This window comes from Chiloscyllium plagiosum, unplaced genomic scaffold, assembly GCF_037043375.1.
Source record: "Chiloscyllium plagiosum isolate Xiang-an unplaced genomic scaffold, Cpla_swu_hap1 HiC_scaffold_42, whole genome shotgun sequence".
NCBI lineage: Eukaryota > Metazoa > Chordata > Chondrichthyes > Orectolobiformes > Hemiscylliidae > Chiloscyllium > Chiloscyllium plagiosum.
The window spans coordinates 3,719,786-3,737,546 of record NW_028270180.1 but is presented as its reverse complement, the minus strand read 5'-3'; the positions used below and the strand labels follow the sequence as shown (position 1 = coordinate 3,737,546).

At 40.7% G+C, this 17,761-nt stretch overlaps 1 protein-coding gene across 4 annotated transcripts in view; it reads left to right on the top strand.

Annotated features, from left to right (window-relative positions):
- Positions 1-17,761, top strand: part of LOC122542431 (unconventional myosin-IXa) — a 370,841-nt gene that overhangs the window by 163,267 nt on the left and 189,813 nt on the right. For all 4 annotated transcript variants that reach the window (XM_087982055.1, XM_087982054.1, XM_087982053.1 and 1 more), the window contains one exon: positions 6,782-6,838. In XM_087982055.1, coding sequence (XP_087838181.1) covers positions 6,782-6,838 — 57 coding nt within the window. The remainder of the gene's footprint in view (positions 1-6,781; positions 6,839-17,761) is intronic.

The following is a 17,761-nucleotide window of genomic DNA, read 5'->3' as shown; positions in this document are numbered from 1 at the left end:
GAAGTTATGTTCCCAAACTAACATGGGTAGGGACATGGCAATTGTTAACTATTGAATGGAAGTTTGGGGCAAAAGGTGTCACCAGCAGCTTTGAGGCATCTCAAACCCTTTTGATTGAAGTTCAGAATAAGACAATTGATTTAGATGCAAATTAATAAAGCACAAAGTTCAAAATTGTAGCTGGGGTTGATTATTTTGTTAGATTATTTTATGCAGTATAAATATAGATGATTGAATCTTTCAGAATCAAAAACAGCTTATCATCTCTTTTAAAAGCATGCCTTTGATCGGACTGCAAAAGTCTGTGACTCATCTTTTTGGCTTTTTGTTTCCATCCTTTGATGAAGTTAATTTAGATTTACTCTCATTGTAGGAGAGAGAACACTGTAATTGCAATTTGAAACAAAGTACATTAATCTCCCTCAATAATATTGCTTAAGGCAATACGTGGCTGACTAATTGAGTTTTGCAAATCAGAAAATCTAGACTGTGCTTTAACAAAGGACAGGCATGCGAACTCTACCAGGGCAACAATTACATAGTTACAATTGAGACCTCGAGGAGAAAAGGTGTGCTTCTTATTTTAGATCTCATTCTGCTGAAAAGTCTCTTCGTGGATCTTGAGTTAGGACAAATTTGAGCTTGTTCTTGCTGACAGCTGCTTTTGCTCGTAAAGGTTGGTGATGTTCTTGATGTATTTGGTATAATTGATGGCCATGGTACTGTGACAAATGAGGTCAAAGCGTAGTGAAATCTGTGCCGCAGTTAGCAGGCAACCAGTTTCCATGTGCAAAGCATAGAGCTGCTGATCCAACAGGCTTATCAAACACTATTCCTGTGTACTGCTGCCATCTCCCCTTTACCATGAATACATTTCTTACTCTATGAATGATACCTGCAATCTACTGAGAAAGGTTAAAACATACAAATTGGATATACATAAGTAACCTTTTGACTTAAAAAATGTGCTTGGTTGGTGGTCTTCATGAGCAATTTTAACTTAATGTTCCAATATACCCTTGTATCTACTTTAATAAATGGACAATTTCTCTTTGTTCTATTTTTGCATGTTTGAATCAAATTACATGAGCTTTTTGGATTGTGATAACTATTTCAATTTGTTACAATAATGAATTAAAGTCATACAGCATAGAAACATACTCTTCGGTCTCATTCGTCTGCGCCGACTAGATATCCCAATCTGACCTAGTCCCATTTGCCAGCGTTTGGCCTGTGTCTCTCTAAAAAGTTTCTATTCGTGTACTCATCCAGATGCCTTTTAAATGTTACAATTGTACCCCCCCTCCACCACCTTCCCTGGCAGCTCGTTCCATACACTCACTGCCCTCTGCATGAAAAGTTGCCCCTCAGACCCCTTTTAAACATAGAACATAGAAGAATACAGCACAGTACAGGCCCTTCGGCCCTCGATGTTGCGCCGATCCAAGCCTACCTAACCTACACTAGCCCACTATCCTCCATATGCCTATCCAATGCCCGCTTAAATGCCCATAATGAGGGAGAGTCCACCACTGCTACTGGCAGGGCATTCCATGAACTCACGACTCGCTGAGTAAAGAACCTACCCCTAACATCTGTCCTATACCTACCCCCCCCTTAATTTAAAGCTATGCCCCCTTGTAATAGCTGACTCCATACGTGGAAAAAGATTCTCACTGTCGACCCTATCTAAACCCCTAATCATCTTGTACACCTCTATCAAGTCACCCCTAAACCTTCTTTTCTCCAATGAAAACAACCCCAAGTGCCTCAGCCTTTCCTCATACGATCTTTCTACCATACCAGGCAACATCCTGGTTAACCTCCTCTGCACCCGTTCCAGTGCCTCCACATCCTTCCTATAGTATGGCGACCAAAACTGCACACAATACTCCAGATGCGGCCGCACCAGAGTCTTATACAACTGCAACATGACCTCAGTACTCTGGAACTCAATTCCTCTACCAATAAAAGCCAGTACACCATATGCCTTCTTCACCGCACTATTTACCTGGGTGGCAACTTTCAAAGATCTGTGTACATGGACACCAAGATCCCTCTGCTCATCCACACTACCAAGTATCCGACCATGAGCCCAGTACCCCATCTTTTTATTACTCTAACCAAAGTGAATCACCTCACACTTAGCTACATTGAACTCCATTTGCCACCTTTCTGCCCAGTTCTGCAGCTTATCTATATCCCGCTGTAACCTGCCACATCCTTCCTCACTGTCTACAACTCCTCCGACTTTCGTATCATCCGCAAACTTGCACACCCAACCTTCTAACCCCTCCTCCAGGTCATTTATAAAAATGACAAACAGCAATGGTCCCAAAACAGATCCTTGCGGAACACCGCTAGTGACGGCACTCCAAGATGACCCTTTGCCATCAACTACTACCCTCTATCTTCTTCCAGCCAGCCAACTCCTAATCCAAACCTCCAACTCGCCCTCAATGCCATACCTCCGTATTTTTTGCAGTAGTCTACCATGGGGAACCTTATCAAACGCCTTACTAAAATCCATATACACCACATCTACCGCTTTCCCCTCGTCCACCTCCTTAGTCACCTTCTCAAAGAATTCAATAAGGTTTGTGAGGCACGACCTGCCCTTCACAAAACTATGCTGACTATCCTTGATCACATTATTCCTATCCAGATGTTCATAAATCCTATCCCTTACAATTCTCTCTAAGACTTTGCCCACAACAGAAGTGAGACTCACTGGCCTATAGTTACTAGGGTTATCCCTACTCCCCTTTTTGAACAAGGGAACCATATTTGCTAGCCTCCAATCTTCTGGCACTACTCCTGTAGACAACGAGGACATAAAAATCAAGGCCAATGGCTCTGCAATCTCCTCCCTTGCTTCCCAGAGAATCCTAGGATAAATGCCATCAGGCCCAGGGGACTTATCTATTTTCACCCTTTCCAGAATTTCCAACACCTCTTCTCTACATACCTCAAAGACATCCATTCTACTTAATTGTGACTCAGTACTCACATTGACAACAATGTCCTGTTCCTGAGTGAATACTGACGAAAAGTATTCATTCAGTGTCTCCCCAATCTCTTCAGCCTCCACACGCAACTTCCCACTACTATCCTTGACTGGACCTATTCCTACCCTAGTCATTCTTTTATTCCTGACATACCTATAGAAAGCCTTCGGGTTTTCCCTAATCCTACCAACTAAGGACTTTTCATGTCCCCTACTTGCTGCTCTTAGCTCTCTCTTCAGGTCCTTCCTGGCTACCTTATAACTCTCAATCGCCCCAATTGAACCTTCACGTCTCATCTTTACATAGGCCGCCCTCTTCCATTTAACAAGGGATTCCAATTCCTTATTAAACCAGGGCTCCCTCACACGACCCTTTCCTCCCTGCCTGACGGGTACATACTTATCAAGGACACTCAATAGTTGCTCCTTGAACAAGCTCCACATATTAATTACGCCCTTGCCTTGAAGCTTACTTTTCCAAGCCACACATCCTAAGTCATGCCTCACCGCATCATAATTTCCCTGCCCCCAGCTATAACACTTGCTCTGTAGTGCACACTTATCCCTCTCCATCACTAGAGTAAAAGTCACCGAATTGTGGTCACTGTCCCCAAAGTGCTCACCTACCTCTAATTCTAACACCTGGCCTGGTTCGTTACCCAGAACCAAATCCAGTATGGCCTCACCTCTTGTTGGCCTATCTACATATTGTGTTAGGAAACCCTCCTGCACACATTGGACAAACACTGACCCATCTAACGAACTTGAGCTATAGCTTTCCCAATCAATATCAGGAAAGGTAAAGTCCCCCATAACAACCACCCTATTACTTTCACTCTTCTCTTGAATCATCCTCGCAATCCTTTCTTCTACGCATCTAGGACTATTAGGAGGCCTGTAAAAAAACTCCTAACAGGGTGACCTCACCTTTCCTATTCCTAACCTCAGCCCAAACTACCTCAGATGGCGAGTCTTCATCCATCATCCTTTCCACAGCTGTAATACTATCTTTGACAAGCAATGCCACACCTCCCCCTCTTTTACCCCCACCTCTGACCCTACTAAAACATTTAAACCCTGGAACCTGCAACAGCCAATCTTGTCCCTGTTCTATCCATGTCTCCGTAATAGCCACAACATCGAAGTCCCAGGTACCAACCCACGCTGCAAGTTCACCTACCTTATTTCGTATACTTCTTGCATTGAAGTATACACACTTCAAGCCACTTTCCTGTTTACGGGCACCCTCCTTTGAAATTGATGCCATGTTCCTAACCTCCCTACACTCCAGGTCCTGCACTTTTCCCTTTTCCCCTTAAACTTTTCCCTTTTCCCCTTAAACTTTTCTCTTTTCCCCTTAAACCTATGCCGTCTAGTTTTTGACACCCCTATCCTGGGAAAAAGTCCTTGGCTCATCACTCCATCATTTATAGAATGTAACTCTAGATTTGATCCTTGCTGATGAGCATCCATTCTTCCCTTACCTTTTTAAAAACTCCATGTACAGATACAATCGAGTGCAATAGAAATGAAATTAAAATAGTGCATGTATTTCAAAATAATAGTTGTAGGATTTCCATTTCCAAGTTTGAAAATTTGATCCAGGATTTTATTGTCACATTGGCTGACACTTCAGTACTGTGCAGTCCTTTGGATGAAAAGTTAAACAGTTGTTTTCTGTCTGATATCTGATAACTCAGTAAATTTGAAAAGTCCTATTGCATTGTTTGAAGTTTCTTTGCTCTATCCAATAATCCTTCTTGCACTAACATTGCCAGGTGTATGAAACAGAGTCACTGGTCAAATCACCTTATCACATGAACTTCAGGGGTCAGGAAGCTTGATCACCACCTTCTAAAGGCCAAATAGGAACAGGCAAGTTGCTGGCCCAGGTAGTGAGACCACTCCCACGAACAATTAAAAATTAAAAATGTTGGAACTGTCAGACATTTTTCCTTGAGCATTGAAGGCTGAGGGGTGATCTTATTGACATTGATAAAAGCATGAGTAGGAAGGCTTTGGCAGGATTTGGGCCAAATGCTGGAAAATGGAACAAGGTCAGGTTGGGATGTTTGTTCGACATGGTTGAGTTAGACCGAAGGGTCTGTTTCAGTTTTGTGTGACTGACATTTACCTATGTTACAGGACTAAAGGCATTCATAATAATTTATTGGTTCTTGAGTGATCAGATGCTATATAACTAAGCTTTTGTTCTTAGTGTAGAAAAAGATTTAGCTGACATCATTTTGGAGAATGTATAAATAAAAATATCATTGTAAAAGTGATCCATTTTTTCTGTCTATTCTAATGCCTTGAATTGAATTAGCTTAATTGTCTCATATACTTAATGAATATGGTGAAAAGTTGATACGTTGCCACTTACACAGCCATCTTAGGAACAAAGATATCTAGGTACAGCTTCTTTAGCTACAAGATCTTAGACAATAGAATAATAAAATGTCCAATGTTGCAAAACTAAAAGTTCAGACCAATAGACCATGCTGACACCTAGCTTCCAGTCTGTACCAGGCTCTGGCTCCACACTGCACTGGGCTTCATCTTGAAGATCATGAGGCTTGGAGATCACTGCAGACCTCCACATGGGCCATGAAGTTGCCTCGCCACGTCATGAATCTGCTGCGCCAGGCCACCACACAAAATCAGGAGGCCACCACACCATGCCCCGAAAATGCTGTGCCACGTGGCTATGTCAGAAATCATCGCTGGAAGCCAGGAGACAAGGAAAAAAACACTAAGAAAAATAAAAGCGAAAGAAAGAACGCAAGCGAGTGGAGTGGATGAGCTCTAGCTGGAGTGTCCTACTCTGCTACCATCTTGGATAACATTTTGAACAACAATCAAAACTCTAAGGATGCATAAGAGACCCAGTTGGCATGTTTTGATGATACGCACCTGAAACACGTTTTTATAGTTGCTCACTTGCATATGTGAGCATTTTAGAATTAGCATTAGGTTTTATTGTCCTATGTACTGAAGCACAGGAGTACAGTGAAAAGTGTACAAAGTCGCCACTCACCAGGGCCATCTTAGCTACAAAAGCCCAAATATAATTTTTAAAAAAGAATATAGTTGGAAAAACCATATTTAAAACAAAACAGAAATACAAAAAAAAAAGGCCAAGAAGGAAGGGTGAAGCATCCAGACCTAAAGTCTTAGCTACGTGAGATAGCCTTGTCTCCATAAGGTAAATGGATGTCCCTTCCCAAAGCCTCTGGTCTCAGTGCTGCAGGCCCTCTGAAGTCGCTGCAGCTGCCGCAGGTCCTTTGAAGTCGCTGTCATTGCTGCTGTTGGCGCTCAGAGGCCACCATTGCTGCTGCTGCCCCTCAGAAGTCGTTGCTGCTACAGGACCTTGGGACACTTTATCGCTGCCACCGCAGGCACTTGGTCACTGCTGCAGGGGTTTGGTGAGGGAAGAGTCTAAACGGATGAATACCATTATTCATGAAAATCAAGGTTAGCCTATGGACAATGTTCATAACTGGACTTGAATATTTTTCATTGCAGTTGTAGTTAATTAGTTTGAAAATATAAAATCTGTTGACAGATAATTAGATGTGCTGTGATCATACCAGGATTATTGTAAGTTTATTCAGTGCAACTTATAAAAATATCTGCCTTCCTTTGATGAGGAGAATGAGTTCTCGTCACTGGTATCCCTTGAACTTTATTTGCTGGATTAGGATCTTGCCTTATCCTTGTAAAGGTTATTTAAGGTGTGTGAACTTCCTAACAGCATCTACCTTGCTTTCTCAGATGACAAAGAAACCACTCAGACAGACTTGGGATGATTATTACTATGATTCAGAACTGGTTAGTATTTGAGTTTTGTATTACTAGTGATGTGTTGCTGATATTACACTGTACTTCCACAAGGAAAGCATGGGCAAAACTGTCAAAAGGTGTTAGTTTTTCAAGAAACAGTTAAGTCTTTAATCCAACCAAAAGCAGTTTAAATTGATCATTCTAGATCATATAATTGGGGAAAAGATTCAAGTATATTTATATGCATACTTTTTCTTTTGTAAAGCATGCATAAATTCTGTAAATCACGTTTGCTCCTCTAATCCACTAACAATTAAAGTAATGACTATTGCAACCATGTGAGGCTTGTTAACATGTACTGCATTACACAGCTTTGACTATTTAATGAATGCACTATCGAGCACTTTGCTTTCCTTGTGGTTGAAAACATGTTAACACCAAGTTTGATTCTTTATCGTGATTGCTTGGAATGGTTTCTACTTGTCCACTATATCACAACTGGTAGTACCAATGCTGCACCATTTCTTTCTTTCTATGCACAATAGCATTTCATTTCCAATAATCAACTTGGATGGGAAATATGGGTTCAATGAATGAGTGCAAGTGTTCAGATTGTTATGTGTTTTTCATTTTTTGAGTTGAACCACAAAAGGGCAATGCTTCTCCAGTCTTCAGTTTGAAGAAGTATCTCATTGGCTTTTGTGCTTCAGTTAAACTGATGCAGATCTAAATATAAATGGGAAATCTAATTTGTTAAATATTAATATTCAGTACAGAAGGCCATCAGTAAAAATAGATAATTGCAAATCAGTTCATACTGGAGGAATGCAGTATTGTAAACATAATAATCTATTGAATAAACAGTGCTTTAGGATGTTGGGTGTCATTTGTGGAGAGGCAATAGAGAAAGAAGACTCCAAAATGGGACAAATTAGAGTCATAGAGATGTACAGCACGGAAACAGACCCTTCGGTCCAACCCATCCATGCCGACCAGATATCCCAACCCAATCTAGTCCCACCTGCCAGCACATGGCCCATATCCCTCCAAACCCTTTCTATTCATATACCCATCCAAATGCCTTTTAACTGTTGCAATTGTACCAGCCTCCGCCACTTCCTCTGGCAGCTCATTCCATACATGTACCACCCTCTGTGTGAAAACGTTGTCCCTTAGGTCTCTTTTATATCTTTCCCCTCTCACCTTAAACCTATGCCCTCTAGTTCTGGACTCCCCGACCCTAGGGAAGAGACTTTGTCTATTTATCCTATTCATGCCCCTCTATAAGGTCACCCCTCAACCTCGATCTTGTGTAATTTTACTTAATTAACAATTAAGCAAAAAAGAGATTGAGCTTGCTTTTTGCCGAACGCCTGTTTCTTCAAGTGACGATGTGAATTGTTGACTCTGTCAACCTTGCTTTCTGTATATCTGATGTTTGGCATGTGGACCATTTCCAGGTTACATGTTTTGGTACTTCAGCTACCAATCTGTCTTACTCAAAGTGTGCACATTAACAAGACTTCCAGCCTCTTTCCAGTTTAGCTGGGAGCTTAGGACTGTTAATATCTTGATATTTTAACACATGGGAAAGAATATGTAAAGATGCTTATGATTTGACTTATTTGACTTGTTTGATTAGAGCAGATCAGTTCATTGAGTGGATTTCAGAGGTATCCAAAAGCTGCTTTTGAAATTTTAATAAAAACAAAAGACTAATGGCTTCTCTGGTTTAAGTAGGCAAAGCAGTGTTCAATTGAATCACATAAAATAATAGCCCACGATTCATTCACAAATCTTGTGTTCGCCATTTTAGTTGGGGTAGTTCAAGAGTCCCATACCCGGCCTTGTCGCCACAGATTAGGAAGAAAAAAAATCAACCATGGTTTCAACTCTTGATCCCTAATTGCTGGGTATTGTTATTTGATACAAATATTAGCTGAAAGCCATCCAGGACTTAATATCTGGGTCTGTGTAGGTAAAGTAGGCATTTAGGTGATTCGCCATAGGATGCAGACACAGGGGTAATGTGCAAACTCCACATAGGATTAGGAGGAAAAGAAATTAGTTTGGAAAAGGGAGAAAGAACAAACTAATTTCAAGCAATTATTAGCATAGTGTTGTACAGTACATGTGTACAAATACTTAAATATTAAAGTGAATGGGTCTAAGCAATAGTAAATGTCTTAGTATTATGATAATAGCAGTATCTGTATCCTCATTTCGTGCATTTAATTTAATAATTAGGTTCCACTGGAACAAATATTTTTTAAACTAATGACAAGCAAAAACTGTACAGGTACACAATCCTTTATCCGAAACGCTTGGGACCAGCTGGTTTTTGGAATTCGGAAATTTTTCCAATTTCAGAATAAGTGACAGTTCAGCGGGGAACCCCCACATTGAGTGGGTGTGGGATTGGGTTAACTGTTTGCATGCTAAGCAACCTTGTTAATGAGATAAAATCTTCACGAAAAACCTTTGGATTTTGGAGCTTCTTGGATTTCAGGATTTCAGATAAAGGGTTGTCTATTTGTATTATTTCCCACAGATTATTTATTCAACCAGGGGACTTAAAGACAGCTAAGTCAGAAGTCTGACAAATGCCATATTAAAATCCATAAGTTGCTGAAGTATGTTAAACAGGCCGAATCTGCGTCCAGTATTTAAATAATGTACAAAAAATTATTTCCATAGTAAATATATTACTTTCAGATACTTTACTGCTTAGAAGTTCCCAAATGTGGGCATGAAAGCAGAGCATTGTAGAGACCAAGAAAGATATTAAAAGTATCCAAATGCTATTCAAGTAGGCAGCTTGAGTCCCTTAAGACTATGTTCGTTGAATCAAGGTTTCATCAAGTCCCAGGCTTTAAGTGCAAAACTTTGGCTGATCCTCTGGTATTGTACAATCATAAGGGTAGCACTGTTGCCTGATGTGTTGAAACAGGTGGTTCTCTATAGATTAGAAGAAAAACTCTGGAATGCTGGAAGTTAAATATGGAAATACCAGTATCTCTGGCAGCATTGTAGAGAAAGAAACAAAGTTAACTTTTGAATGTTGTAGATCAGATGGCATTATTTGTAGAAGTGTAGGAATTTCCATCTTCTGGCAAACCTTACTACAATCTTTTTAACTGGTCATTTGCCTCATAACTGCTCGTTGGATCCTGATATGCATTTTGGCTTTTGAATGTATCTACATCATAAAACTATGTCAAAAAATGCATTACACCAGGAATAATCTGTCCTTTGGTATTGCTGGAAAAAAAATGTTTGTCAAAACTTTTTGCCTTGTACTCACCAGGAAAATTCATAAGAGTACTAATTCAAAGAGAAAACAATTTTTATACTGAATAAGAAGAGATTGCCAATTGGTGGTCAATAGACTCTGTTAAAGGTGTGGCCATGGAGAATGCAATGGTTAATGATGATTAATAATTATTTGCCATGCTTTTTTTAAATTTTAAACCAGGCAGTTTGACTCTGACTGTTGAGAGCTTTGCCCTGAGAAATGAATCAGCAAATGGCTGTCACCTGTTTTGTTGAGTTAAAGTAGGTGGAGTGTGTGAACATTCTATCTGCAAATGATAAGGCCCTGTGTATTAATGTATGTAGTATCTTGTACATGCAAGTGTGCCACACTGCACACACAATTGACAGTCCTGAGTTGGTTGTTAGTGTAGTTATATGCACACTTAGGATTAAATAGGAAATGTCCACTTGTGGAATCACTTTTACTGTAGGATATTGTTTGCAAATTTTCCTAGTGTAGATTGGTTGGGTACGGTTCAGTACATTGCTTGTTGTGACCAACTAAAGTAATATGCTGCTTGATTCAATCTGTCAGTCTTTGTACGATTTTTATACCTTGCATCACACCTGTACTGAAATTTGTGTACCACATTATTAATTTGTATAATAGGTAGAAAATCTTTTTAGCTTGACAGTAACATCCTGTTGCTGGTGAAAACCATTCATTTTGCTATTGTAACAGTTGTTTCACACTGCCACTACAACAGGCAAAAAGAAATGTGCATGCACCTGTTTCACCCCTGCAAATTGAGTGATAGCCATTTGCTGGTTCATTTCTCAGGGCAGTTTCCTGACCAATCAGTGTTAACCTGCCTGGTTTAAAATTTAAGCAAAACTTGGTAGGTAGTTAGCAATGATGATTAATAAATTGCTGCATTTGTCTTAGTGACAGCTGTATCAATCACTTGGAGATGGTGAGTGTTGCTGAACAAAGGGACCTTGGAGTGCAGGTTCATAGTTCCTTGAAAGTAGAGTTGCCGGTACGTAGGATAGTGAAGAAGGCGTCTGGTATGCTTTCCTTTATTGGTCAGAGCATTGAGTTGGGAGGTCATGTTGTGGCTGTACAAGACATTGGTTAGGCCACTGTTGGAATATTGCGTGCAATTCTGGTCTCCTTCCTGTCGGAAGTGAAACTTGAAAGGTTTCAGAAAAGATTTACAAGGATGTTGCCAGGGTTGGAGGATTTGAGCTATAGGGAGAGGCTGAATAGGCTAGGGCTGTTTTCCCTGGAGTGTCGGAGGCTGAGTGGTAACCTTTATAGAAGTTTATAAAATCATGAGGGGCATGGTTAGGTTAAACAGACAATGTCTTTTCCCTGGGGTTGGGGAATCCAGAGGTAGAGGGCATAGGTTTCAGGTGAGAAGGGAAATTTATAAAAGGGGCAGCTTTTTCATGCAGCGGGTGGTATGTGTATGGAATGAGCTGCCAGAGGAAAGTGGTGGAGGTTGGTACAATTACAGCATTTAAAGGGCATCTGGGTGGGTATATGAATAGGAAGGGTTTCGAGGGATATGCTGGCAAATAGGACTAAATGAGGTTAGGATATCTGGTTGGCAAGGACGAGTTGGACCAAAGGGTCTGTTTCCATGCTGTACATCTCTGTGACTGTAGACGCTGAAACGTTAGAGTCGATAGTGTGGAGCTGGAAAAAGCACAGCAGGTCAAGCAGCATCTGAGGAGCAGGGGAGTCCATGTTTCAGGTCGGAACGTTTCATCAGGACTGATGAAAGATTCTGACCTGAAACGTCAACTCGCCTGCTCCTCAGATGCTCCTCACTTTATCAACTGCAAATTTGCCAGCACTTTCCTCTCAAGTTTGAATATTGGTTTTCCCTGTTATTGATAATCTTTCAAATTGTCTTGATGTGTGCAAGATGAAAATGCTCCCAGTTTTGCACTTACATAGTATACATGACCAGCGGTAGTTGCCTATCCTTAATTACCATGAATTTAGTGGCTTGTTTGGCAAATTGAGAGGACAGATAAGAGTCAACGACATTGTGGTGGATCTGGAGTCACGCACAGGCCAGACTGTTTTAAGGCTGGCAGATCAAAGGAAAGGAAAGACCAGTGGAGGTTTCCAATTTTTTTTCAATATTACTGAGACCAAGATATCCGAGCAGAATTAGGCCATTCAACCCATTGAGTCTGCCCCACCATTTGGTCATGTCTGATGTGTTTCTCAATCCCATTCTCGCTGTAACCCTTGTACTTAATATCAATCAAGAACCTATCTACCTCTTAAATACACACAATGACTTGGCCTCCAATGCCCTCTGCAGAAATGAATTCCACAAATTATCTTCCCACTGTCTGAAGAAAATCCTCATCTCAGTTTTAAGGGGTTACCCCTTCACTCTGAGGCTGTCCCCTTCGGGTCCTAGTTTCTCCTCCCAATGGATACATCTCCATGTCTATTTTATCCAGGCCTTTCAGTATTCTGTAAATTTCAATCAGATCCCCACTCATTTTTCTAAACTCCATCAAGTACACACCCAGAATCCTCAGCTGCTCCTTATATGACAAACCCTTCATCACTTCAATCATGCTTGTAAAACCTCCTCTGAACCCCCTCCAGAGCAGCATATTTTCCTTTAGGTATGGGACCCAAAATTACTCTCAATATTCTAAATGTGGTCTGACCAGAATCTCCGCAGTACATCTTCTGCTCTAGCCCTCTTGATGTGAAAATTGTATTTGTCTTCCTAATTGCCAGCTGAACCTGTATGTTAATCTTAAGAGAATCCCAAGCCAAGACTCCTAATTCCCTTTGTGCTTCCGAAGCCTTTCCCCAGTTAGAAAATAGACTGTGCTTTTATTCTTCTTACCAAAGTGCATAATCTCTCACTTCGCTGCGTTGTATTCTGTCTGCACATTCTTCACCCACCATCAGCTGCCATGGTGGGATTTGAGCCCATGTCCCCAAACCTGGGCTTCTGGATTGCTAGTCGATTGATGATACCACTACAACAGCAATTTCCCCCCTTTATGAACTTTGAGATATATGTTTAAAGTGCTGCAGAAGTTCTAGTATTTTCTTCAACCCACTTTGTACAGTGAATGTGACTCCAGGAATTATGATATTATTTTGAGTTATTATGGATTCTGTTTTGTGACCCACTATAATACAGCTACTGCCAAAGTTTTCAGAATGAAAGCTGTGAAAATATTGTTGTAAACCATTCTTGTGTGCATAGTTAAAAATCTGATTATCATCACTTACAATATAACAGCTGCTACATACAGTAGAATCCCTACAGTGTGGAATCAGGCCATTCAGCCCATCAAGTCCACATCAACCCTCCAAACAGCATCTCCCCCCCACCCCAACCAGAACCCTGTAACCATGCATTTTCCATAGCTAATCCACCTAGCCTGTACATCACTGGACACTGTGGACAATTTAGCATGGCCAGTCCACCTAACCTGCATATCTTTGGATTGGAGGAGGAAGTTGGAGCACCCAGCAGAAACCTACGCAGACACAGGGGTAATGTGCAAACTCCACATAGACACTTGGTAGAGGATGGAATTGAACTCGGGTCCCTGGTGCTGTGAGGCAGCAGTGCTAACCACTGATCCACTGTGCCGCCCTGTAAACATTGTAACAATTTCCTATGTTTATGCATGTAAGGTGATCTCCATTTCTCAGATCCATTTTATTTTCATAAAATCCTCAAAATGACTCCACTGTTATCGAAGTAAAACATCAGATAAGTTTTTGAAATGCAAACAGATTGTGTTAGAAATCCAACTGTGGCCAGAGCAAGTGTTAACATTTCTGATTGATGACTTTGCTCAGAACAAGTATGTGCAGTATTGGAGTCAGGCATTTATAGACCTAACTATCACAACCGAGAGTGTGGTGCTGGTAAAGCACAGCAGGCCAAGCAGCATCCGAGGAATAGGAGAGTTGATGTTTCGGGCATGAGCCCTTCATCAGGATGAAGGGCATTCCTGATGAAGGACCAATGCCCAAAACGTCGATTCTCCTACTCCTCGGATGCTGCCTGACCTGCTGTGCTTTACCAGCACTACACTCGTGACTCTGATCTTGAGTATCTGCAGTCCTCACTTTCTCCTAACTATCACAACCCCTCTTTGAGATTTAGTCAAATCTGTGTCCATCGATGCTCATCTAAATAAGATGCCATAAGGTGGCATAAAATTCATAAGGAATGTTTACATTCATTCTTTCACCGTGTTACCCTATCATTCTGTTTCATCTTTCATTAAACATCTTTGAAATAGAACATCCAAGACTGTGCAACATAAGCTCAGTATTGCAATCATTCCCCATTATGCGTACAAGTCATGGCCTGGAAGTTGAGCATCTGAGCTGACTGACATTGAGCAAAGTTAAAAATCACACAGGTTATAGTCCGACAGGTTTATTTGGAAGCACTAGCTTTCGGAGTGCTGTTCCTTTGTCAAGAAGCTGTGGAGCAGGATCATAAGACTTAAAATTTATAGCAAAGCATTGCAGTATCATGCATGCATGCAACTGGTACAATACATTGAACAAATCTAGATTGCTGTTAAGTCTTTCATCTTTTAGAATGGGTTGCAGGTTTTTGGTTTATTAATATGTAACTACCAGAACTTCTTTAAGTCACATTCCTGAGATAACGTAAGGTTTTATTAAAAAAAGTGACATCTCTGCTCAGACAATGCATTAAGCATGAGAGGTTTAAGTCTGCCTGTATCCCAATCTTGAGTCAGATTGGTTTCTGTTTTCAAAGCAGGAATTTATAAAATGTTACATGGATTGACTACCTGCAGATTGTGTGCTTTTTGAACAAAATAGAATGTATCTGCAATTACAAGATCTTTGGGTGACCATCCTCCAAGGTGGACTTCAGGCTACGTAACAACGCAGAGTGGCTGAGCAGACGCTGATACTCAAGTTTGGATGGCCTCAACTGGGATCTTGGGTTCATGTCACACGACAGGTGACGCCTCTGCACTCTACTGTTGACTCAAAAAGAAACTCTCGGACCACACAATATTAAAACTAACTTTATTTTGATTAAGCTCGTGAGAGATTAATAGATTGTAGTCCAGAGTATCAATCTAGATATCCCTAGATGAACTAATGAGAGATCTCTAATTTTTAGCAAAAGGCAGCGTATTTTATAGCCCTTATGTGTGTAACAATTTCATATTTTTTCATTTCCCACAATATGATGTTTCCACCTCTAACTAATGTTCTCATGATTAAATTTAGGTGATTAGTACATTTTAGTCTTGTTCTCATAGATCAAAAATGGAGCTATTGATTTAAAATGTTTCTTCTTCATCTTGCGTCAAAGCAGATAAAGCTAGACATTTGTCAGTATTCTATTCATTTGCTGTTCCTGGGAAAGCAGAACTACAAAGTTATGCCAAGAGTCTCATATTCCTTAATTCTTTCTCATGGTCACTGTGACTTCCATTTTAAACTTATAAGACAAATTATTATTGCAAGATGGAGATTTAAAATGGAGGATTTCAATTGTGGATTCTCCAATACTTTATCAATACTCTCTCCCTCTCTCTCCCTCTCTCTCTCTCTCACACACACACACACACACACACACACAGTCTTACATACTCACACTCACACAGACTCTCTCTCTGTCTCACACACACGCATGCACATGCACACGCGTGCGCACACGCGCACTTACACCGGCTTAACTCAAAAAGCATACAATCTGCAGGCAGCCATGTAACATTTTAGAAATTCCTAGTTTGGAAATAGAGCTAGTCTGACTCAAGGTTGAGATGTAGACAGACTCTGACTTCACACATTTTTTTAATAGCTATTTTATTGATAAAGAACATTTTTAAGATTTTTTTACGAAATTACAAAAATAATACAAACTAGTGTATTCCATTTTATAATATAATAACAACATCAATGTAAAATTAAATAAATAAAAAATAACAAACTAACTACTAATCTATTCTACAAACAACCAAAACATAAAATAGGATATCATACATTACTAACAGTAAACAACAAAATAATTAAATAACTAGACACATACTCAAAATAGATTTATATCAAGTCATAATAAAACCCGTATTTATACGGGATTCCTCCTCCCGGAGGCCCCCGAAACATTCAGAACCATTGCCACAGCTGAACAAAAGCCCTGAACAGTGTGGCGGAAATGGAGAGCCCAAAAGTAGGGACGTTGGATCCAATCCAATCTCCGTACCCAAAATCTCTGTCAAGGCATTCACTACTCTATCCCAATACTTATGGATCTTATGGTATGCCCATAGACAATGCGTGAGAGTGCCAACTTCGATTTTACATTTAGGACACGTTAGGGATGCTCCTGCCTTGAACTTTGAGAGTCGTTCAGGTGCCATGTGAGCCCTGTGAAGTATTTTTAATTGAGTAGCCTGCGTTCTGTTATAGATTGAGATCTTTCTGGCATTTTCCCAGATGTCCTCCCACATTTCTAAAGAGATTTCCAACCCTAATTCTTGATTCCAGGTTTTATACAATCATTCCATGTCCTTCGACACCTTATTGTATAATGAATGATAAAGAATACTGACCGAGGGTGGCCCTATCGGCCAAAGCACTCTCCTTTCCCTTTCTGATTTTTAAGGATTGACTATCAGTGTCGTCTTCTTTTGTATAAATTCTTGTATTTGAAAATACCGAAAGAGGCCCTTGATGGGCAGTCCAAACTTCTGGCGCAGCTGCTCAAAGGACATCATAACCTCTCCATCGAACAGGTCTCCCAAACAGGAGATACCTCTGGACTCCCTGGCAGAAATCCTGATGTTCCCACTATGGGGGTATAAGGGAGGTTTTTTTTGCAGGTTACCTTCATCTTGTCGCATTATCTTCCAGGCTTTGCTTTTATTTAGTAGAATAGGGTTTTTACGATAGTCTGTAATAACTCTTATCTTGTCCATAAATAATAAATTGATGAGGGGACATATTGCTTGGCAAGTCTCGATATCTAACCAGATTGATTTTGGGTCACAAGATAAGATACATAAGATATGTGAGAAGATTTGTAGCTCGGGTGCTCGTTGTTGTGGTTCTGTTCACCGAGCTAGGAATTTGTGTTGCAGACGTTTCGTCCCCTTTCTAGGTGACATTCTCAGTGCTTGGGAGCTTCCTGTGAAGCGCTTCTGTGTTGTTGCCTCTGGCATTTATAGTGGTTTGTCTCTGCCACTTCCGGTTGTCAGTTCCAGCTATCCGCTGCAGTGGCCGGTATATTGTGTCCAGGTCAATGTGTTTGTTGATAGGATCTGTGGATGAGTACCATGCCTCTAGGAATTCCCTGGCTGTTCTCTGTTTGGCTTATCCTATAATAGTAGTGTTGTCCTAGTCGAACTCATGTTGCTTGTCATCTGCATGTGTGGCTACTAAGGATAGCTGGTCATGTCGTTTCGTGGGTAGTTGGTGTTCATGGGTATGGATCGTTAGCTGTCTTCCTGTTTGTCCTATGTAGTGTTTTGTGCAGTCCTTGCACGGGATTTTGTACACTACATTGGTTTTGCTCATGCTGGGTATCAGGTCCTTTGTCCTAGTGAGTTGTTGTCTGAGAGTGGCTGTTGGTTTGTGTGCTGTTATGAGTCCTAGTGGTCGTAGTAGTCTGGCTGTCAGTTCAGAAATGTTATTGATGTATGATAACGTGGCTA